Raw genomic sequence first — 23,641 nt, 5'->3', positions numbered from 1 at the left:
CCCTCACACAGGTTGGCCACTCTGTGAACAGACTGCTGGACTTTATGGGCCTTGGTCTGATCCAGTAGGGCCTTTCTTATGTTCTCCCTCCCAGCCACTGCTGTTCTTTCTGCCTGCTTGGCCCCCACACTCACCCATCCACCTCCCTGACATCTCCTCCTCCTTTCTCAAAGTGTCTGCCAAGACCTCTTGATGCAGTGTCGTGAGAGCTTAGCTTTCTCTCAGCAAAATTTCAGTCAAGTTCTGGACACAAGTGAAATCTCAAGTCATTATTGCATGCAAAAAGCTGGCTTACAGTGTAACCATTTTCATCCTGAGCATTTACTTGTGATCCATGAGCAGCAAGAACAGCGACAACTTGAGAGTGGCCTTCACGGGCAGCATACATTAGTGGGGTAATTTTCTTTCTAAGGAGGAATACAGAACACCTGCTAAAGCAGTAATCATATACCAACCCAAATATTTAGTATGTAACTGATTAATATACTATTTCTCACATGTAAAGAGCTCAACAAAACCTATAGTGAAATCCTACGCAGAGCTACACCAACCTAAACACACTGAAATCAGCTGGCTTAGACCAGAATAACTCCGCGTAGGATTACACAATTTGGGAGCAATCCGAAGTATTCCATTTTATTCAATGGGGTTTACCCCCAGGAAAGCATTCTTAGGTTTCCAGCCTTACAGTACAATCCTTAAAATCTTCAATGGATTTAGAAGGGTGTAACTTTTCTTAGGATAGAAAGAACTACTATTGTCACAGAAACCAGACCATGACCCAGACTATATATTGTTAGACTACACATTTCGGTGTTCCCCAAACAGAACATGATCTCCACGTTGTTGTTAACTAAATAATAAGTGTCCAACATTCTGCTTGTGTGATCAATAAATCTTATCGCCAACATAATGATAAAGAACTGCAGAATAATACAACTGAGAATTCTTGGCTGCAAAAAGGTATCCACAGCAAAATACTTCACTGTCTTCCATAGTAGTCACTTGGTAAATGTTCTGAGTATTTAAAAACACAACTTTCTGGATCAGTGATGCTCACTCAGTGGCTCTGGAGTCAAATGCGGCTCTTCTGAGCACCATTCCCAACATGGTACCTACTCACTTCTGGAAAGTGGGTAAGGCTATTCCTCAGTAGGGGGCTGTAGTTGGCTGGAGGTTATCACAGAGAGAAGTTCTGACCACCCAGTTTTTTGCAACACTGGAGTTTGACTTGAAAGACACTTTTAAAATAAAGAAACATTATATTTTAACATCCAGATTAATGGAGAACTTGAAAGCTTGCATACGGCCTTGTTTCACAAGTTTGACTTGCAAGCCCTTCCCCTCACTTCAGATACACAAGGGCTGGCTAAGAGTCAACTATTTTGGGGAGAGACCACTCTTACAAGTTCAGAGGTACTCTGGTAATTAAAAAGGTTACAGTTAAACATTTAATATTAATATAGTACTGATACTTGCTGGTCAAATGACTGTAAATAAACTGAACTGAATATTAATATATATTGTGTGTGTGTGTGTGTGTGTTTGGTGAGGGGGTGTAAAGTGCTTACAGTGGCTCTCTGGGAGTGGTAGAGTACAACTGTTCTAAACTATCTGTGAGCTGGCTAGCAAAGAAGCCCTGACTCACAACAAACAAAAGCAGAATATAGTCATGTGTTAATCGCACTATAGACCACTAGAGGGACCCCTAAAACACATAATATAAAATATATATTTTTCTTTTCAACAGATTGCACACCAGCTTTTCAAATAATCAGGAGCAATGGGGCAATCCTTTACTCACCAGCCTTTAGGAGTTCCTCAAATCTTGATAAGCATGTGCGTAAGAGGGAGCCGTTCAATATTATATACTTGGACATAAAAGCTTTTGGCAAAGTGCTGCAGCAAAGACTATTGAGTAAACTTAGTAATAATGGGTTAAGCGATAGGCTTTCCCATTACACACTGATAGAAGTGAGTGCCTGCCTGCCTGCCTGCCTGGGTACTGCTTTCATCAAAGGTAGAGCTGTTGCCATCTGCTCTGCCCCTTCTCATCTAGCTCCTGGAACTACAAAAAAGCTGCCTTCTAGAATGCTGTGGCCAATTAATGCCTAGTCTCTTAACTTGCCCTTTCTTGGGAAAGTGATTGAGAGAACAGCAGTAGATCAACTCCAGGTATTCTTGAATAACTCATTGCTCTCTAGACCATGGGTGTCAAACGTAAGGTGCATGGCCCAGATCCAGCCCCCTGAGAGCTTTTATCCAGCCCATGAGCCAGCCGAGGCAGCTACCACCCACCCACCCTCGATCTGGGCTGGTGAGGCATGGCCAGCCCAACCAAGTGACAGTGTCATATCCGGTCCATGTAACAATTGAGTTCAACACCCCTGCTCTAGACCCTTTTCAGGGTCTGGCTTCAGGGTGGGCTATGGGACAGAGATGGCTCTGCTAGCTTTAGTTGACGACCTTCATTTGAGTATATACCAAGGCCATGACTGTCTAACACTTTTATTGGGTTCATCAATAGCCTTTGATACAGTAGATCATGCTATCTTGTTGAGGTGCTAGGAGGCAGAAGTAGGTATCAGGAGATGCATGCTGAACTGGTTCAAATAATTCCTCACAGATTGGAATCAAAGGGTTGGTGTGGGAGACCAGCTGTTATCAGTGTGGGACCTATCCTGTGGAGTTCCACAGGGTGCAATCCTATCCCCCACACTTTTCAATCTCTATGTAAAGCCCTTAGGACAACTTTTCAATCTCTATGTAAAGCCCTTAGGACAACTCATTCATAGCTTTGGGGTTGGATGTCACCAATATGCAATGATACCCAGGAGTTATATATCCTTATCCAAATCCTCTAGTGATACAGTCGAGGTCTTGAATAAGTGCCCAGCTGCTGTGGTAAATTGGCAAATTGAAACAAAAACTTGAAAAGACAGAGGTAATGCTGGGAAGATGGAGATTTTGAAAGACATTGTTCTCCTCACTTTTGACGGAGTTCCACTGTCTATAAGGCAAAAAATAGATCTTTTCTGCTTTATGGAGCTCCAGTTTGGTTTCCTACACTTTCCTCCAAAATTCAAACTTTGCAAACAAAATTTTTACGTGCTGTCTTTCAAGCACCTAACTGTATTTCAAACTCTAACCTATATTTAAGGGGCTGGCCTTGGCTCCATCTCACTCTTAGCATGGAAAGCTGCGGAGAAATTTAGATTTTTTCTGTTAGATCAGAATTTTCTTCCTGATTTTTTAAAAATGGATTGAGCTTGAACCTTTTGTGTCCTCTTGGACAAAGATAGTAGACAAAAGACTTTAAAGTTTACAGATTTGCTATCCAAGTTTTCCCTCAGACCTCCCTTTAGTAATAAGACACGGACTTAGAACGAAGGGACCATGTTGAACTATGTGGAGATGCCAGAAGGAAATGTGCACCCTCCTTCTGGGGACAGAGCACTCTATCTTTTCCAGTACTCCCAGATTACCTTGAATTCTTAACTATTCCAACTTTTCAAAGACTTTTCTTCTTGGCCAGACATAATGCTTTACCCCTCAATGAATTAACTGGCAGATTTTTGGAAAACCCCAGTTGAACAGAGAGTCTGCCCATGTGGAAAGGCAAAGTCAGAAACACTTATCCATTTTTTATTCAGTTGTGATTTATATTCTTCGATTTCACACTTTCCTGTATGTTCTCATGACTACCACTTAATCTATCTGCTGACTGGTAATGATAAGGCTGTTACTATATCCATAGTTTACTACTTAACAGCCGCTTTGAAGATACATGGAAAGTTATAACCAAGTTGTGCTTAAATGCTCATTTGAATACAGGCGCTCTTTTTGCACTGAAATGGGACTTGCAGGCCACAGGCCTGTATGAGCCATTCTGTGGAAAGAGAAGCCCAGAACATCCTTGTGTGTTACCCCAAGACCCCCCCTCCTTGCAAGGAATCATACTTTAGAGCTCCCTGAGATCCCAGGGCTATGTGCAGTCAGAAGTAAAGGGAGACTCCATGTTTGATCTCAAACTAGGGAATTGTGATCAGGCTACATGCAACAGAACACAGTTCAAAGTGAAAATAGGGGAAAGTCTCATACTTTAAAACTTCTTTCTGTGACTCTTCAAGACCCTTTCACACCCAGGCCCTGATGAATGACCTATGTTTGCAGGACAATAACTTGGCCTTCCATGTCACTCACAAAATATCCCTTGCAACACACTCACCCAGAAACATAATTAAATTCTTCAGCAGGATGGCCTCTTCTTCCAACCTACTAGCCTTTTCCCGGGTAGGACATTAGTCATTACAACCACCCCATGAAGGACTGTGGCCAATGACACCAGTGATCCAGGCTGCCCCACTGAGGAGTCTGACATCTCCCAAACACAATGATCTGGATATAGCTGGGGGAAAGGTATAAAAGACGCTTCACTGGCCAAGCCACTTTGAGTTAGTTTTGCTTCTCATTACCTCATCTACCACTAACACGAAGTTGGTTTTCATCTATAGACCTTATTTAATGACTGGCAAATGATGGCAACCCCTTTCCAGGCAGGAAAAGTATGACCATTTTACCTTTCCTTTCCTGAACCAAATTTTTATGTCTGTCCTGCCTTCCCCTCTTCTTAGCACTGGTCTGCCTGATTCCCAAACAGCTGACTTTACTGCCCTAAGCGATTCCATGGCCTCCCTTCTCCTGACTAGGGTTCTCTCTTTCTATCCCTCCTGTACCACTTACACTCCAAACTTCCACATCCCTCCAAGGGCATACATCCATGTTCTCCTACCCCCAGGTAGATTTTCCTAGAAAGGCTAAATATCACCCTTGAGCCAGTGCTGGGATTTATATACGTGGGGACACTGGTATGCATACCCTGACACAGGTCTCCTTGGGTAACATGTACTTCATCACCTGCTTTAAGTGGAGCCCTGTTGGGCTATTTCCCCCCCCCCCATTATTTTTCTCCATTACCACCACTGCTGGCCTCCCCATCCTCCCCCAATTTGATTCAGAGGGTCCACTGCCTGGCCAGGTTCTTCAGTACCTGTGTTTGTACTTTGTATTTGGGGCATCTTGCTTCATTGTATTTGTATCGGTCTGGAATTTATAATATTAGAGTATGTTTTAATTGATGTTTTTTTAATTTTAATGTTGCAACCCACTCTGAGCCCAGCTTGATGGGAATGAGGGTGGGCTATAAATGCAATGAATAAATAAAATATTTTCGTTTAAATGTCTACTGTTTGTTTTGTAAGGTACTCTGAATACCCAGCATGGGAGCCAAGCAAGGTAAAAAAATATTTAAATACACTAATACAGTGGGCTGCATGACAAATTACAAGGATATTTCAAGAGACCTGGATTATTATTTTGCACTTCCATCTAATCCATAATTCATGTCCCATACTGTACTTTCCATATAGAGAATATATTAAGTTAATAGGAAATAAGTTAGAGCCAATCAATGTTTCATCATTGATTCCCGATAGTATGACTGTCCCTTCTAACCTGCTCCAATCTTCTTTTCTCACCTGTTTTCTATCTTTGCTCCTTAGCTCTGTATTAGTTCTCTCCCATTTTGTTCTTTCCTTTCCTTTAAGTCTGCCTCCTTCCTTCCCCTCTCCCTATTAGCCATCCCTACTGCATTCCCATCTCCCTGTCTCCAACAGCCATTCCATCTCACCTTTCCTGACAGGTTCCTCCTTATCCTTCTTGTTCCTTCTCCCATCACCATTACCCTCCCCCACATACCTGAACAAAAAAAATATGGCTGCCACTTTGACATCTACTTTTGCCTCTATCTATCTTATGCTTTTAACATTTCAACTGTTGCTGTGTGGAGGCTATGAATTCCAGACAGTGAGCAATCTACAACCTTGAGACTCAAGTGAATCATCAAGTAATTCCACAGTCACTATAAATTCCCTGTAGTTTAAAACTTTCTAAAGAACTCTAGATGCTACAGACATAGTTCTGCAACCCACAAAAAAAAAAAACAGGGTTCACAACTGCAGCCTACAACTTAAAGCTTAAACAAAGCACAATTACTTTGGCAGTATCCTGCACTTCAAATTGGTGAAGACACTGCCCTGGTTCTGCTGAACTGTTGACAGAAATCCAAGGTTCAGTCAGAAGACTGTGGTTGGCTCAGATACAGCATCCAACAGAAAGGGTCTCAGCACCAGTGGAGGGTAAGACAATAAAGCACTGAAGCCCCCCCCCCCAAAGATCAAAGATGAGAGACTCCAAGCATCAAGATTAAGAGAGCTAAGGCAGCAATATGTACCAATTAGTGGTTCCTTGATAGTGACAGTCTTTATAGCACTGCAACTCAGATACAGAGTGTGCCTCTGCCCATTGGATGGCAAAATCTGGAGGAATTTATTCTAACAGTTATTATGTTCACCAGGGGACTGCAGTTACATGCAGGTGAGCACTGTCCTGTTCTGGGAAGCTTCTCATGAGTTCTTACAATGCTGTCTTCTAAGGAACTCAAGATCTACTGAACCAGGGACTGAAGGAAGGGGAAGAGTGTGCGTTTGTGTGAGAGAAACAACCACAGGATCCAACAGGATCAGCTCAGCTTGGACAGCAATGCTGAGCATACTTATTAGAGAGCAAGCCACTAAGCTAAACAGAACATACTTCAGAGTACACATGCTTAGGACTGCACTATTAGTGTTAATGGTCCATGTTCTACATGAGAGAGATCTCTGTACAGACTATACCGCATGGCATCTACGCACAAGGAAAATGTATCTGATGCATGAGAGAGATCTCTGTACATGAGAGATCTCTGTACAGACTATACCGCATGGCATCTACGCACAAGGAAAATGTATCTGATGCATGACATTAAACCCCTGAGCTTAGATAATCATGATTGCATACAGGTAGTAAAAAAATCCTTCAGACTGACAGCTAATATTTCTTTTAAGGGAAGAGATCAAAGGTCAATGCTGCAGTAAAATATTAAGTTGTATGTAACAGTCCTAATCTGTTTTGGTCCAATTTATGGTAGAGTTTATTATCTAAAATACAAATGCCAACACTTTTCCCAGGCTTTTTACCTTTATTGAGATGTCATTTGACACTGTCAACAATCATACAATGATAAAGTCAAGGCCACTGAAATTACATTGTAGTGTTGGCATGGCGCTATCTTAGAAGCAGCAATAAATATTTCTGTTTAAATTAATTGTTACACAAATTAGTTAAAAAGGACTCAAACATTAACAGTCATTGACAAAAACTTACACTTCAAATAATGTCATTCATTGTTTTTACGATTACTCAGAAACAAGGCTCCAAATGAAAACTTCCAGCTCCTCAATATTAAGCTATCTGCAAACACTTCTTAAAAAATTGTTCTGGAATTTGCACTACAACTAACTAGTTTTCACATTCCGCTGGCATCCCACTGGTGTAAAGGCCCGTGCTGGCGTTCTGGGGGACATTCCAGCATCCCAGGAGGCGTTCCTGGAGTGTTCTGGGGGGAGAAGCTGCCGTTAGGCAGCCTCCTGTCCCCTTTCAGCTCCGGACACCGGCGCCAAGAATGGCGTTACTGCACCTACTTTTTTGCACAGCCTCACTATTCTCTATGGGACTTTTTGCCCCATTCCCATTTAACATGAAAAAAGCCGGTTAAAGGCTTTTTTCGTGCTTTCGGCATGCGGGGAACTTCTTAGGAGGTGCCGCGGCAACGCCTCCTCTCCACCATCCCAGTACACCGAAAGCTCAGTAATGGGCTGTCAGTGCATCTTTTATTTCACTTTCTAAAACAGTAGGATCTTCTTTAAAAGATTCTATTGGAAGGAATCCTGTCATTCTTTTCATCTCTTCTGTATAGTTCTTCAGTGTATTGATCCCATCTTTTCTTTATTTTGTCCTGCTCAGTTAATGTATCTCTGCGTTGATCTTTTCGCATGCCTACATGTGCTTCAAATTTCCCCTTGATTTTTTGGATCTTGAAGAACAGATCCCTTATTCTTTCTTTGTTGTTCTCTATTTCTTGACACTGGTTATTATAATAGTTCTCTTTATCTCTACGTGCCAGTCGCTGGAACACTGCATTTAGACTTCTGATTCTATTTGTCATCTTTTACTTTTGCTTCTCGTGTATCTAGTTTCAGCAATTTTAAGAGGGTGGTTTTTTGTTTTTGTTTTTTGCTACAGGAATAGTCTTTGTGCATTCTTCCTTGATAATATTTCTGGCTTCAACCCATAGTTCAGGTTCACACTCATTTGAACTTAATAGTGCAAATATGCCCTTTATATGTTCATTAAACTCATCAGGAATGTTGTTTAGAGTATATTTTGACACTATGAATATTTTGGTGTTTTTCTTCAGCTCCAGTTCTCAAAACCTACTGGAAGTCCCTGGCCCAAGAACAATCAATTTGCCCTCGACCTGGGCCTTTTCAGCCAAGGCTCCAGCCTGGTGAAACTCTGTCTGAGGAGACCAGGTCCCTGTGGGACCTTTCTCAGTTCCTCAGGGCCTGCAAGATGTTACTCCAGACATATGGTTGAGGACTTTGAAGGCTCTCTGCAAAATACACTGGCCACCAGACAGTACCTCCCCTTTTGTCTCTCCCTCTGCCCCTCTCCTGCATTTTTTTAGCAGACGATTATGGGCTTATTAGAGCAGGGTGAGATAACAGTGGGATTTTAGTGTGCCATCTATTTGCTGACCGATGATTGGTTTTAAATTATACACTGGGTTTTTGTATGTTTTATTGTTTTTAATTATTGTTGTTAGCCAAGTTGAAAATGTAAATAAATAAGTATTATGGCCCCTGATTGCTTGTGCTACATCTCACCTCACTGTCAGAACTCCATTTTTTCTGTGTTCATCATTTCCTAAGTACTTTGTAATGTTCTGAAAACTTCCTCACTGAAAATATCCTAATCTAGTCCACTTTAGTTCACTCGCTCCCAGGATGGCGACCTTTAAACGTTCCATTTCTCATTTAATGACTTCGAGTTTACCTTGATTCATACGTCTCACGTTCCATGCTCCTATTATGTGTGCTGAACAGCTCTGGACTTTCCTCTTGCATCCATTTGCATCAACAACTGAATGTCCTTCCAGCTTTAATCCAGTTGCATCATTAAGAATAGTGCTATTCATACTTGTCTTCTGCTCTTCCCCAGTATCTAATGAGTGCCATTTGACCTAGGGGCCTGCCTTCCAGCACTATATCTTTTTGCAGGTCTCAGTAGATAAGATAATTACCATCTTTACAAGACTTGTTTACAATACAAAAACAGCACCAATATGACATTAAGGCAATTTAATACAATAAATTACTTTGGAAAACTAGTACATCTAGTTTACATCTGATGTTTTGCACAACCAAATTTTGACCCTAAATAAAGTTATTTACTTGAAAAGACAATCCTGAATGTAAGACAAAAAGCAAGTTACACATAAAAGCAGATGAATGTGAATTCAAAACAACCCCTCGTAAAAAAAAAAGGTAGTTGTCTAAACAAAGGAGTTTTTCTATTACACAGTAATCAACATACCCCTGACCTGGATAGTTTATCAGAATTTGGCAGCTAAGTAGGGTCAACCCTGGTTGGTACCTGGATGGGAGACCACTATGGAAACCCAGGGTTGCTATGTAGAGGCAGGCAATGATAAACTGCCTCTGTTCGCCTCTTGGCTTGAAAAACTTACAGGGTCACCATAAATTGGCTGAAACTTGAAGGCACTTTCTGCCACCAATCAATATAGACTACAGACCGCTTTTTACATCGCTTTGCATTGTAACTCTTCAAACAGCATTGGATCACACAGTTTCAAATTTTAAATGGCAAGAGACTAGCTTCTACCCTCCCACCCACCAAACTACTAGGCAAAGGCTGAGATAACAGTTGACCGACTGGCAGTGTAATCTAAACAGAATTACACCCTTCTAAATCTGTTGAAACCAGTGGGATTAGAACTGTCCTTGGGAATGCACTGTTAAACTGTTCGCCACCCCTTTCAAAATGCTTTCTGTAAACCAGGAAGTCACATTTTTCCAAGAGATTGTGTTATATCGCCAATCTAGCCGGGATGTCTTTATCTTTCCAGATCTAAAATGCCCATAAACTCATGTGTACTAACTTTAAAATGTCCACTAACAGCTATAGCTAATGTGTGCTTAAACTGTTATACAACCTGCAGGCTTTGAAGGTTTCTCTCTACTGGAAAAAAAAATCTAGTAGGCAACTCCTGCCTGAAGCAAATGCCTGTGTACAATAAAATTCTGAGCCAGAAACACAGGTTAGTACTAGTAGAGCAATGAATCATCCCTCGCTATTCCTACCACTTCTTACCATTTGCCAAGGAAAGTGTAGTTTCGAAAGCCAGCAAGTCTACCTGACTCCTCCTCTCTCCCCTCAAAAAGGCAGTGCTTGCCAGAAATGGTGTCATTCTCACACTCCTTTCTGCTGGTGAATAAGTTCACACTCTTTCTCCATTGCTCTCCACCTACCCAGGGAATCACCTTTCACATCAAACCCCCCACACACATTGTCTGCATAGCACCAATCAGCAGATTTATATACCCAAGTGGAAGACAACTCCCCATCTTTTTGAGCAAAAAAAGTTGTCTTCCTTACTAGTAAATAGGGCCTTTCATATAAAAAGCAAATAGTAAACTAAGGTTTTTTAAAAAATTGTTATTTAATTTATGCATATAATGTACAAGTAAATGCTAAGTAATACTTTTCCTCTCAAAAGACATAAGGGTACTTTCCTTAGTAAAAGTTCTTCAGCAAGGATAAAGACAGACTTTGGAGAAACTTTACCTTACTTTCACAATCACGAGTGTTGCCTCTTTTTAACAGCGAAGACCCCTTCCCCATGTTACACACCCTTGTAAATACCCATCAGGTAAGTCTATGGACTTAGACAGAAGATTTGGATACAAAAGGGTGCAAGAGATTGTAGGTACTGCTGTTGTTTCTGTAATTAATGTTATTGTAACTGTTGTCAAGATTTGGCCCTTTAATCTTATTTTCTCTTTTGTATTATTTTCTTTATACTCTGTTTCTATACATACATAAAGATTGTGGGCTCTGCTGTTTAAGAGGCAGTCATCCACAATGAGGCACATACTGTCCAACTAACCATACGAAGATCCTCACCTCAACTGCACCCACAGAAGCAAGGTGGGCAACTGAAATTAGGACAGTGACCTGAGAAGAGGCCTTCCCCAACACCCGCCTGTGGAATCCTCCGCTTGCTCCTTCATGGTGGCCTCTGGCACCCACCTCACTGGTTTTAGGCACCAAAACCTTTTTGTTCACCCATGCTTCTACCTCTTTCCCCCATTTCTTCCCACTTTTGATGGTTGCAGTTATCCCTGCTCTTACGATATTATACAGATTTAAATAGTTGCTGATTTAAAATACCGAGGATAGGTTTTTACTGCTGATGCTGCATTCTGAATCTTAACTGTTTACTTACTTTAAATTGTATTTATTGTTGTATAATATTAGCCATCTCAGGCATATTTACAAGTGCAGGTCATAAATCATTTAAGCCAAATAATCTTGCAGGAGATCCTGATTACTTAAAATTGAGGCTCTCTCCCTCCTAGTAGCTCCCTTATTACCCTGGAGCCCACCCTGACAAGCACCCATAGAAAAATTAACTTTAAAAGTTAATTAAATTAAAAGTGGGCATGTAAACCTGTACTGTTCATCCAAGGAAGTGGTACCTTTCTATTACTCCGAGATTTGATCTGGTGTAAAATGTATAGTAAAATTTGATTATTACTTGGGTAGATGCTACAGTTAATCAGCTTCTCACATGGTTAAATGCAAACAGGGAAAAAGTATCACTTCATAAATCCAGGCTTTAAGTAGCCAGTGGTCTGACACCCTGTATAAGATTACCACCATGTTAATTAACCAGAAATAAACTGATTGGCTCTCCACCCTGCTTGTCTATGGTCCTATTTATTTATAGTCCATCTTTCTCATTAAGACTGAAGGCAGATTGCAAAATATAAAAAAAAACAATCATGTCATAAGACGGCCATTAAACAATGCAAGAGAACTAGGAATTCAGAATATATACCCCTCAGAGAGCATTATGCTCCTCTGGAAACAACCTTTTAGCAATCCCTGGCCCTAAAATCATCCAGCTGTCCTCAACCAGAGGCAGGGTCTTTTGGGCCCTGGCCCCAGTGAAACGTGAACCTTGTAGGACTTGGCACAGTTCCACAGGGCCTGCAAGATGAGAGATGTTCTGCCAAGCCTATGGTTGGGGACAATTACAGTAATACATCTTAATCTAGCCCCCCCTTCCTCCTTTACTTTCCTTCCCATATCTTCCCTCTTTCTCTTTGTGTTTTCCCTTTTCCTGTGTTCTTCTGTCTCCATCCCCTTGAAGGAATGAAATCGATGCTAGCTGTTGGCCCCGCTACTGTCATTCTTGTTTCATGGCTGCCTTGTTGGAATATTCTCCCTGAGGTGAAATAGATGGTTTACTGTAATATGCCATCTGTATAAAGTATGTATTGGTTTAGTTTTATGATTTTAATTGTATTTTTAAACTGTGTGTGTGTGTTTGTGTGTGATGTCAGCTGCCCTGAACTCAACTTGCTGAGGCAGGGCATCAATCAATCAATCAGAAAACAATGCAATCAGAAAATCAAGGCATGACAGGGCAGTAAGAATGCAGGGTTAGGGTCCTGTATTTGTTTTGTTAGTGGATGAAGGCATAATTAAGCAATCTGGACTGCAAAGTACCTGCTTACCTGCATGAAGCATTAGGATCAGCATTCCTTGAGAGAAGCAGTTCTACACATTTCAAAATCTGCTCTTCTGAAGCACGTGCCGTACATACAGCCATCAAAACTGTATATTGATCTAAATGAAATGTATGCAAACAAGTTGATAACCTGTATCAAGTTTGCATAAGAGCACTGATAACCTGAAAAAGCACATACCTGCAACTGACTACTACAACAATAAAGTGACCAAGACATAATTTAGATTACCATATTAACCTGAAAAAGCACATACCTGCAACTGACTACTATAACAATAAAGTGTCCAAGACAGCTTTTAGGCTACCATATTACCTTGAAATTTAATTTTAAAATTGAAAAATTTAAATATGTAATATTTAAATCCAATTACAATTAGCTGGGTTTAGTGTCAACTGTTTTTTGTAGCTGCAGAAACACACTTTTTGTTAAAATCTTGAAATTTTCTTCACCTTAGCACAGTTCTCACAAAATTTACTGCATAATCTACATCTTCATCTTGCTATTTCATCCATATCTTTTGCCATGGCAACTGGGGGGGGGGAGGATGTTGACTCCTACTGTTCCCTAAAATGTAAGTTTTGCAGAGCTGTGCATCATCCTCCCAATACTGACCCATAAGAAAAATTAATCCCCACACAGCAATATTCTTTTATCACATAAAGAATATCATAATACAAAAATTAGTCTAGAATTAAACTTCACTTCTAGTACTTTGGGAGGCCTCTACTCTTGTCTATATTGGAGCTGAAGTAGGAATATAATTTTCGAACTGTGTATAAAGAGGAGTATTTCTGCAAGACAGTGCACCATTGCAATAAGTTATGTTAATAATTATCGCTTGAAGACAATGCTTTCTTTTAATTTAGTGTGTGGTGGTGGATAGTTTATTTTACCATGGGAGTCCACATCATTATTAGATGTCACCAGTGCTCAAGGCAGAATAGTTATCTTCATCTTCTCTATGACTCAGAGAAAATTGCTGCAGAACAGCCACCCCCTCCTAATGGAAATCTAAGAAAAAATGAACCCCCCACCAAAAAAAATCCCTTTCAGAATGGCTATTCTAAAACCTGTTGGGAGTGAGCAACTTAGCATGCCTGGACATTGGGGGGGGGGAGTGCTATGTCACTCTAAGGGAGCATTAAGTGTTACCTCCTTAAATGGGATGTTTCTCTGTCTTAACCTGGGGGTTGCCCTCTGATCCCTCCTCTCTCCCTGTGTGTTTTGTTCTTTCCCTCTCTCCATATGGCTCTAAATGGAGTCACACATCTCTACAGGTCTCTCTTGTAGAAACAATGCCCTCATACTTCTGAACACATGATGCCAGATTTAGCTGGCTACTTTTGATAGGAAAAGTACTCTTTAGATCAGGCTTCTCTCTCTTCTTTTGAGTGCAACCTAAATTTGAACTGAATCAACTTGAATAAATGTAAGTTTTACTTTTTGCAATATACTTCTTGGGAGATGTATTTACTGCATTCAATATCATGCTTCTATGACTGAGCAAACTCTGCTATATTTACCAAATATACCAATAAAACCTTGTTTTAAAAAACATGGGTTTTACCTCCTTTTTATTCTCTCAAAATTTTAGTAACTATGAATTAGCTAAATAATACAATCATTACTGGACAATGATTCCTATGTAGAAATCTACAGAAACACTTTCAAATGTGCTTCTCTCCCTCGGATTTGTCTATCTTCTGCAGCTTATGAAAAAAACTACTCTACAGATTCTCAGATCCTTGGAAGTTAAGTTCAGAATCTACCCTTTCCATAAACTGATTCTGGTTATTTAAAAAAAAAAACCAGATGGTAATATTTAAGGTATAAATGACAAGGGATAATCTTGTCTATTTATATATTAGCAATCAATTAGTTAACCGAATATCCAGATTTATGGAGAGTCAATACTTACCCTTATCAAAGCTTGCATTTGCACCTCTGTCCAGAAGGATACGCATTAGCTCCAAGTTAACCACACTTGCAGCATACATCAGGGGAGTCCATCCAAACTTGAAGGTAGATTCTACACTTAAGCCTGTAACATTTGTATGTGCATAATTAATCAAGTTTCAGAATTTTAAAAGCCATTTTGAACACAAGAAAAATATTTGGGGAGGGGCTGTGGCTTAGTGGTAGAGCATCTGCTTGATATGCAGAAGGTCTCAGGTTCAATCCCTGGCATCTCCAGTTAAAGGAACCAGGCATGTAGGTGATGTGAAAGACCTCTACCAGAGACCCCGGAGAGCCGTTGCCAGTCTGAGTAGACAATACGTACTTTGATGGACCAAGGGTCAGATTCAGCATAAGGCAACTTCATGTGTTCATTGTTAGGTAGCCCAACTGGTCATTTCTAGTACAAGATTCTTCAATGGGGTTCCTTTGACCAACCCCTGGGACACATTCAGATTTTTGGGAGGCAATTACTGAGCATTTCGGATTTTAGGACTGCAAGCAGTCCTGCCCCCCCCCCCCACACGCAAGACAACTTGACAGCTACACACCTCACACTGGAGATAAAACCCAACGTATCTCCCATGACTCTTAAGTGGCAAACAGCAAAGAAATCAAAGTGAACTCTGAGTTGGCTGATGGCCTCCAGACACAAGAGTCTCACTGAATGTACACCTGAAATCTGTGTATTGTATACAGAAAACACAATCTATAAAGGGCTATGGTGACAAATGCAACTAGCATGCAGATATATGGGCCATGCTTTGATTTACATAGCACACTGGAGGGTCGCGGAGGGTAGCCTTGTTAGTCTTTTGTGGCAAAAATAAGCAAGATGCTTGTGGCTTCTTAATGACTAACATTTTAATCCTACATAAGCTTTTTAGTCCACAAAACTAATGCTGGAATAAAACTGTAGATCATTAAAGTGCCTGTTTGTGCCTGAGAATCCTGTTTGTCTTCTCCCTCCATAATTTCTGCTCAAGAATGCTTTTCTTTCCACAAAATACACTCATGCCATTCTTCTAGCTAGAAAATACATGTCTCAACTCTCATTAGCAACAGCTATGAGGTGGTTCAAATACCACTTGTGAAGAAACAACCTGGATATCACCCTTAAAGATGTGAGGGCTTGAGGGGGGAATTTTTCCTGAGGCCTTTTTTCAATTTTTCCAACGGAAAAGTTGAAATTTAGGGGAGTACTAAAAGAACTCTAACGAAATATTTCCCTTTTAGTATGAGTGAAATGCTTTTAAAGGTGACAGGGATACTGTAGACATTTATAGCTCTTAAATACAAGATGCATTTCTACACGTAGAAGGATACTTGATCTTCAGAAGATTAGCACACAGGGCTTTCATTGCTTCTGTGGCCTTTTTGACCTTATTCTTCTATTGTGGTTGACATTTGCACATCTCCCTCAAACCACTATGACACAGATTGGGTATCAAGAAGCTTATTGCCTTACCTTGCTGGAGAAAAAATCAGAAGGAGGTGGGGCAGAAACTGCCCCAAAGCCTCATTGAGTTCTCTTTAACTAGTAGCTACAGAAGGAAGAACACAGCATCTAGCTGTGCAGGTATTATTGTGTGACCTCTGTCACTCCCATTATTGTGTGACCTCTGTCACTCACCAAACAATATATTTTATGTTATTTAACACAAAGCTTGTGTTTTCTGTTTAACTCCTTTTACTTTTCAGATAGCAAAAAATAAGGTATATTAGCTAAGGCAGCAGAGGGTACATCAGCCTGAGGTTGTCTCTTAAGCACTGTAGAAAACTAAGGCATTTATAACTTTTACATTCCTTAAATATTTCAAATATTGCAACTGTATATGGTAAGTAAGTTATGAATTATTCATTTTTTCATCAGAACAGTAAAATTAGTTTAGGTTTGATAGGACAGCAAGTACTGAATGTATTTCAATTTTCCTCTAAATTTCCATTTTTTCCACACTCCGAAAAATATGGTTTTTTCCCCATGGATTCAGAACTTCCAGAAATTTTACAACACTAATCACACTACTGGGTGATTTCAATACAGACAACACACTACTGTGTATTCTAGACCAGTCTTTCCCAACCTGTGGGTCAGGATCCAAAAGTGGGTCGTGAAGCCTCTGAAAGTGGGCCGCAGGCCAGTGTCTCCTGCCCTTTTCATCCTTCTCTTTCTTTCCTTCTCACATTCCCCTCTCCCCTTCCTTCTTTAAGGATAATGAGGGGGAAAGCCATCAGGCAACTAGTAACTTCACTGTAGTAGCTGAAAGAAGGGGGGGGCTGGAGAGTAGGTGGGAGCTATTCAGCATGCCATGGAAAAACCAGACGAGGCTAGAAAGAGGTGTGTGCACGCATGAGCTCTGTCTTGGTGCTGCTCCTTCAGCAGACTAACCTCTTGCCCAACACCCTGCGTTGCTTCACTGCCCTCTACCTGCTGTGGGAGATGTACTGCACCGATCCCCTCACTGCCAACCCCTTCTCACTCTAGGTAAGAAGGGCGTCTTCAATCTGGGTTATTTTCCTTCATTTGCTAGGGAAGGCAGGATTCAACAAAAATGTAGGCCTTCCGGTTCCCCGGGGGAAATGACCCCCTCCCTTCGGAAAGCCTCAGTTTTGTTTCCTGCCTTTGTCAGGGAAGCAGGTTTGTGCCTTTCCAGAATTTTGGGGTGTTTAAATTTCTACAGCTTAAGCATGACACAAGAGCAATATATTTCCATATAAAGCAATAACCATACCCCCAAATAATATGAGTTTATGTAGGTCTCTTCCTTCCAAAATAGAAAAGATACCTTGAAACCATCAGGACTGAGAACAATTAAGGTTTGCTTTTTAATGTGAAAATTAGTATCTGAAAGTTAGTGACAAACACCTCTTGTCATTTCAGAAGAAAATATATTCTCAAGCCATTATACCTATCAAGACCCTGTTTTGGAGGTACGAGAAATACAAATAAAGACATTTCACATAACTTCCCGAAATTATATCATAACCCAATACAGTTCTTCTCCACAGAGAACAGTTTCATGAAAGTATTGGCGTCACCTATTTCCAATATTAAGGATCACTCCACAAATGACCAACATTTTATATTACTGGTTCTTGTAGGTTATCCGGGCTGTGTAACCGTGGCCCGGATAACCTACAAGAACCAATGAACTCTGACCGTGAAAGCCTTCGACAATATTTTATATTACCTTTATATAGCTGTTTGCATGTACATTACCAAGTCAGGGACCACTGCACATAAAAGGGATCTGCTACCAATTTTGGCTCTCTGATGTATGTACACATATACATATATGACCACTATGCACAAAATTGAAGACATTCAGTTTTGTGCATAGAAATTGTATCCATATCAAAAATTTGATAAGTGTTAACAAGCCATAGGCAAAACAGAAGAATAGAAATTTATTGTTTTTAAAGAAAGAAAAAGGCATCTCATTTGAAGTATCTCCTGAGATCTGCCCTGCAGGCAGGGTGATTTAGCTGAGTAGTTCAAAATTAACTTTTATTGCTTTGAAGGAATCAACTCCCTCCCATTATAAAGCCAGAACTTGACAACATGAATTGACATTAAAATTGAAATGGCGGCGGGGGGGGGGGGGGGACCTGATTCCCAAGTTATTCTCAACTGGTAAGCCAATTTCAGTATTTTCTTTTAAAGAACTAATTACCGTCTTCTATTCTAAGTAATAATTTTATACTTGTGTATATTGAATCAATTAAAGAGACTGTTTGGGCCCCAATCTATAAGCCTATCAGGAAAGTACAAGCTTATTTCCAAAATGAGCCGGTGTGGTGTAGTGGTTAGGGCGTCAGACTAGAATCTAGACGTCCCAAATTCAGATCCCTAACTCTGCTATGCTTGGTGACCTTGGGCCAGCCAGATTCTCTCTGCCTAACCTACATCACAGGGCTGTTGTTGTGAGGATAACATGTAGGAGAGGAAAATAATGTTAGAAGCCATTCTGTGTCCCCACTGTGGTATAAATCATTAATAAAATGCACAAAGCAAAGCTTTTGAACACTCACCTTCCAAAGTCAAACCCTCATAAAACTCAGACTGCTAATAAAGTTGGAGATCTTCAAGATTAGTCTTCTTATGAAACAGCAGAGTAAACAAGAGCGGCTCATCACAGAAAAAAGCAACTTGAGTAGTCAACCACAAGGCTTGGTACATTCAAAGAACTTCTCTAGACTTCTTTCATAGAACCTGTACTTATAAAAAGTTTACTTTATGTGCAACCCTGGACATTTATTTATTATTTTTCAATGCAATTAAAATTCACAGTCTTCTCTTATCAGTCTATTGCAACGACAATTGTAGGTATCACCTGTGTTGACTGCATTCTTGCCTTAGATTATTGTTCACCAATTCTGTAATCCTAGCCTTACTACATTGTTCATGGATGGTCTTATGCTGCCGGGCTGGGGTGTTTTATATTTTTGCACTTCAGTGAGAAACACAGACTGTAAATAAGGACAATTTTAAAATCTTACCAGAATTTAAAAGTTCCTCAATCACAGGCAAGTTTCCAGTAGTCAATGCTTTTTTTAAAGTCTCAACTTTGTCATCAGTGGGTAGTGTTTCATCCAAATGCTGAACAGAAAACAAAATTACAACATTTTAGTTGTTCATCATGCAATTTACAAAGCTATTATAAAGGCCTAATTCATACACTAGGCAAATGTCAAAACACTTATGGCGCACTCTCAATCATGTAAGTCTTTTTGCCCCCCTGTATGTACACAATTGAAATGCACCATGAAAAACTGCATCTTCTCCAAAGATGCAGTTTACGCACACACAGCTTACAAGTAACTGCAATCACATTTAATTTCTATTACAGTGTTTTCAGTGCATGCCTGAGGTGGGGGGCTGAAACTGGTTTGCAGACGGCATGACTCCGCCACCAGCGTAAGTGACCTCTTATCACAGAATAAGAGGCACTTACGCTGGTGGCAGGGGCAGTTCCGTCGGCGCCTGGGTGCCACTGAGCTGTATGCCGCCCCTCTGATACTGCGGCGCAGGCATGTGGGGGTGTAGCTGGGGTGTAGCTGACGTTCCTGGGGGTGTAGCTGACATTTGTCAGCTTCCAAAGCCCCTTCAGCCTGCAAACAGTCCCTCCAACAACAGCTGTCCCCTCCAAAAACAGCTGGTGCAGCATCGCTGTTCTCTATGGGGAGAAACGCCCCATTTTCTTTTTTAAACCTTTAAAAACACTTTTTAAAGCCTTGAGGCAGCTGGGGAACCTCTTTGTAGGCGCCGTGGCAGCACCTTGGCTATGCCGTCTCCGGCCACCCAAGGCTCAGGTATGAGCTGTGAGGTAGAACTTGGCAAGCATCACACTGTTCTTCACCCTTACAATACAGTAGGCACTGGCAGAGAGACAAACCTATCTAGTAAAATCAATTGAAAGATTTGAGGATATAAAACTGATGGGGGGGGGAGAGAACCACCTTCGTAGAAAACAATCCTATGCAATCACACCTTGCTGCAGCAGATGTTCCAAGAACTTGCACTCATGCAATTCTAGGTCAGCTGTGACATGACCATAAGAATTCAAAAATAAGAATCTTCCCAGAAGGGGAACTTATTGTTAATACATAATAATGTTAAGTAGTCTAACAAATATAGGCCACTGAGGTGGAAAGTAGGTATAGATGTACATGCATATTGGGTTTTTTAGATTTAATAATATCTAATTTGTATAACCATTTATTTTCTCAATATTATATTTAATGAGATAGTAAATGATACAAATATAATGCAATAACTACCAAGTTTTGCAATGTTGTATGTAAATATCCTCATTTCAAGTGAATTAACATCTCATTTTGTTTAAATATTTATTCACTTTTAAGACTTAAAGATTAATGCTAGATAGTACAGAATGGTGTATCTCATGAACACAAGAATCTGCCTTATACTGAATCAGACCCTTGGTCCATTGAAGTCAGTATTGTCTACTCAGACTAGCAGCGGCTCTCCAGGGTCTCAGGCTGAGGTCTTTCACATCACCTCCTTGCCTAGTCCCTTTAACTGGAGATGCCGGGAATGAACCTGGGACCTTCTGCATGCCAAGCAGAGGCTCTACCAATGAGTCATGGCCCCTCCCCATAGGGTTGTGGATGAAGATCTTGTTTCAGGCATGGAACACTGATTATGTATATGGAGTGTATGTTGTACAATGCATGGGTCGTATTACGTTTAGAAAATTATTATTTTTATTAAAAAAATAGAACCTTCCTCACATTTACAATGCAATAAAACAACAACAACCCCATCCTTCCTCACATTTACAGTGCAATCCAATGCAGCAGCAGTCCAGCCTAAGATTACTTCACACTCTCCCCAAGCACCACAAACCTACAAAATTATAGAAAAGAGCAAGAGTGCAGTAGCACCTCTGCCAGAAAATATTTTTGTTAAGTCTTTAAGGTGCTACTGCACTCTTGCTCTTTTCTACTCCTGCAGACAGACTAACACGGCTACCCACTGTGAATGATCTACAAAATTATGAAGAACTATCGTCCATTACTAAAATTTTTGCACCGTTAACACCACATAAAACATTTACCAGGTCATGAATACCCCTTATTTAACCATTCATTTTATTTCCCGTGCACGGGGATGCAGCTATTCGTCTCTGCGCAGAGGAGCTCGAGAAAATAAAGTTGAAACGAAGCAGTGGAAACGCGCCCCCGGGGGGGGGGGAAGGGAAGAGGAACGCATTTCTAACCCTCCCCAAGGAAAGCCGCCCACGAGCGGCTCGCGTCGAAGGATTCCGCCTGGTCTCTTACCCGTATCGACTCGCAGCCGATATCCCAGCCGTCGTCGTCGCTCTCGCTGCTCTCCCCTCCCGCGGGAACCACCAAGGCACACGCGCCGCCGGCCATCGACGCTTCCCTCGCCGTCCTGCCAACGTCTCTTCCTCGCCTCGCGACCACGTGAGCCGCACACGAGCTCGCGCGCTCACGCGACGGATAACGGTTCCACCCAGAGGCGCACGCGTGGGAGGGGTGGGCGTGGCTATCGGCGCCGCTTCCCTGCGCGCGCGCCAAAGCGCCAATGGGGAGCCACGTTATAAAAAAACAACAAAAAGGACTGTGGGGACCGCTGGGTTTTTCTGGGAACACGTGGTTTCGGAGGGCGTGTCGCTGTCTCAGACAGGGCCGCGTTTTCAAACGGCCCGGCTGTCGAACAGAAAGGGGGTCGCCTGTGTTTATCGTGCTCTATTAAATGAGATTGTAGAACTGCGATGGCAGCGTGTTTGACAGTCGGCCTGAACACAGCTGAAGACTTACTGCCTAATAATTCACAGTGGGTAGCCGTGTTAGTCTGTCTGCAGTAGTAGAAAAGAGCAAGAGTCCAGTAGCACCTTAAAGGCTAACAAAAAGAATTTTCTGGCAGGGCATGAGCTTTCGTGAGCCACAGCTCACTTCTTCAGATACGGCTAGAATGTGAATCCATCTGTCTTTAAGTAGAGGAGAATGAATTCAGACAAGCATTAGTATGTAAATGTTACATGAATTCACTCTCCTCTACTTAAAGACAGATGGATTCACATTCTAGCCGTATCTGAAGAAGTGAGCTGTGGCTCACGAAAGCTCATGCCCTGCCAGAAAAAAAAAATTGTTAGTCTTTAAGGTGCTACTGGACTCTTGCTCTTTTCTACTACTGCCTAATAAATAGATGTCTTGTATGCTTCTTAGAACTTCGTGCCATGCACGTTTCCCACATCTTTTGCTTGCTTGCTTTATTTACTTACTTATTGCATTGCTGAATAACATACAGCAAAGCATCAGTGGAAGGGGAAATACAGAGCTAAGGGCCCCCATAAAAAAACCATACAATAAAAAAGTTAATGGAAGCTAATTGCCCATTGTTGAATTAACAGTGACCAGAATCTATCGACTGAGGTGTCCATTGCGCCGTCTTTGTACTGGTTTCCATAGGTAAAGAAAGTACTGGCCCTTACATTCTATACTACAGACTACTTAAGTTTGTTATTCTTGGGAGCTACTGGTATTCCCCAGTCAGTGACAAAAAGTGTTTTGCTGCACAAACTGACCTTGGTGCCTGCTATCTGGGGTACAGTCTTCGTGGTAAGTTCTAATTTCAGATGGGTAGCTGACCACCTTAGCACAATACTTCGCAGTAGCAAAATAAAATAAGAAACCAGTGGCATCCTAAAGACTAAATGTATTCCAGGATAAGCTTTTATGAGTTAGAGTTCACTCCATCAGATCAAGGATTTCAAGGGCAAGCCAGGTAACATGGGGGTGCATGATGTAAGCTGCATCACTATGTCACGCCTGGGGAAAACCCAGAAGTCGCACAAGGCGGCAGTAGGAAATGATGGAAACTCTATGGTAAAAACAGTATTGCCAGCCTTCAAGCCTTGTCAGTAAAGGGACTGTCTTCTTCCATATGTCACTGTGTGCCAACTATGATCACCAGGCAGCCATCTGTTGGCTATCTCACCACTTAGGCTGGCCCATCTGGCATCAACCACCCCACAAAAGCCAGTGTGGTGTAGTGGTTAGAATTTCAGTCTAGGTTCTGGGATACCCAGGTTCAAGTCCCCACTCTGCCATGGATGCTAATTGGATGACCTAGGGCCAGTCACACACTCTCAGCCTAATCACCTCACAGGGTTGTTGTGAGGATAAAATGGAGGAGACGACAGATATAAGCTGCTTTGGTTCCCCATTGGAGAGAAAGGTGGGGTATATATGAAATATAGCTGAAGATGAGGGGCAGATAAAAGGTAGGTGGGTGGGTGAGGAGAGAAGGAAACTGAAAGCTGAAGATATGGGGCTGCCCTGCCAGGAGATGAGAAAAGGAAAACAGTGTGGGGAGGGGGTACAGGATAGGGTTGCCAGTTCCAGGTTGGGGAATA

The 23,641-nt window shown here is 41.4% G+C and overlaps 1 protein-coding gene and 1 non-coding gene across 2 annotated transcripts in view; one reads left to right on the top strand and one right to left on the bottom strand.

The window, feature by feature from the left end:
* Positions 1 to 21,635, bottom strand: part of ASZ1 (ankyrin repeat, SAM and basic leucine zipper domain containing 1) — a 32,208-nt gene extending 10,573 nt beyond the window's left edge. Inside the window, exons 1-5 of the mRNA XM_056846496.1 lie at positions 21,540 to 21,635; positions 19,236 to 19,335; positions 14,698 to 14,820; positions 12,765 to 12,876; positions 296 to 407 (exon numbers count right to left, since the gene is read on the bottom strand). Coding sequence (XP_056702474.1) covers positions 296 to 407; positions 12,765 to 12,876; positions 14,698 to 14,820; positions 19,236 to 19,335; positions 21,540 to 21,635 — 543 coding nt within the window. The remainder of the gene's footprint in view (positions 1 to 295; positions 408 to 12,764; positions 12,877 to 14,697; positions 14,821 to 19,235; positions 19,336 to 21,539) is intronic.
* TRNAI-GAU (transfer RNA isoleucine (anticodon GAU)) lies at positions 14,901 to 14,972 on the top strand. The gene has a single exon. It is a non-coding gene; the product is annotated as a tRNA-Ile (tRNA).
* Positions 21,636 to 23,641: the final 2,006 nt, after the last annotated feature.

Source organism: Euleptes europaea, chromosome 3, assembly GCF_029931775.1.
Source record: "Euleptes europaea isolate rEulEur1 chromosome 3, rEulEur1.hap1, whole genome shotgun sequence".
NCBI lineage: Eukaryota > Metazoa > Chordata > Lepidosauria > Squamata > Sphaerodactylidae > Euleptes > Euleptes europaea.
Note: the sequence above shows the minus strand (reverse complement) of the source record. Positions and strands in the feature narration are given on the sequence as shown.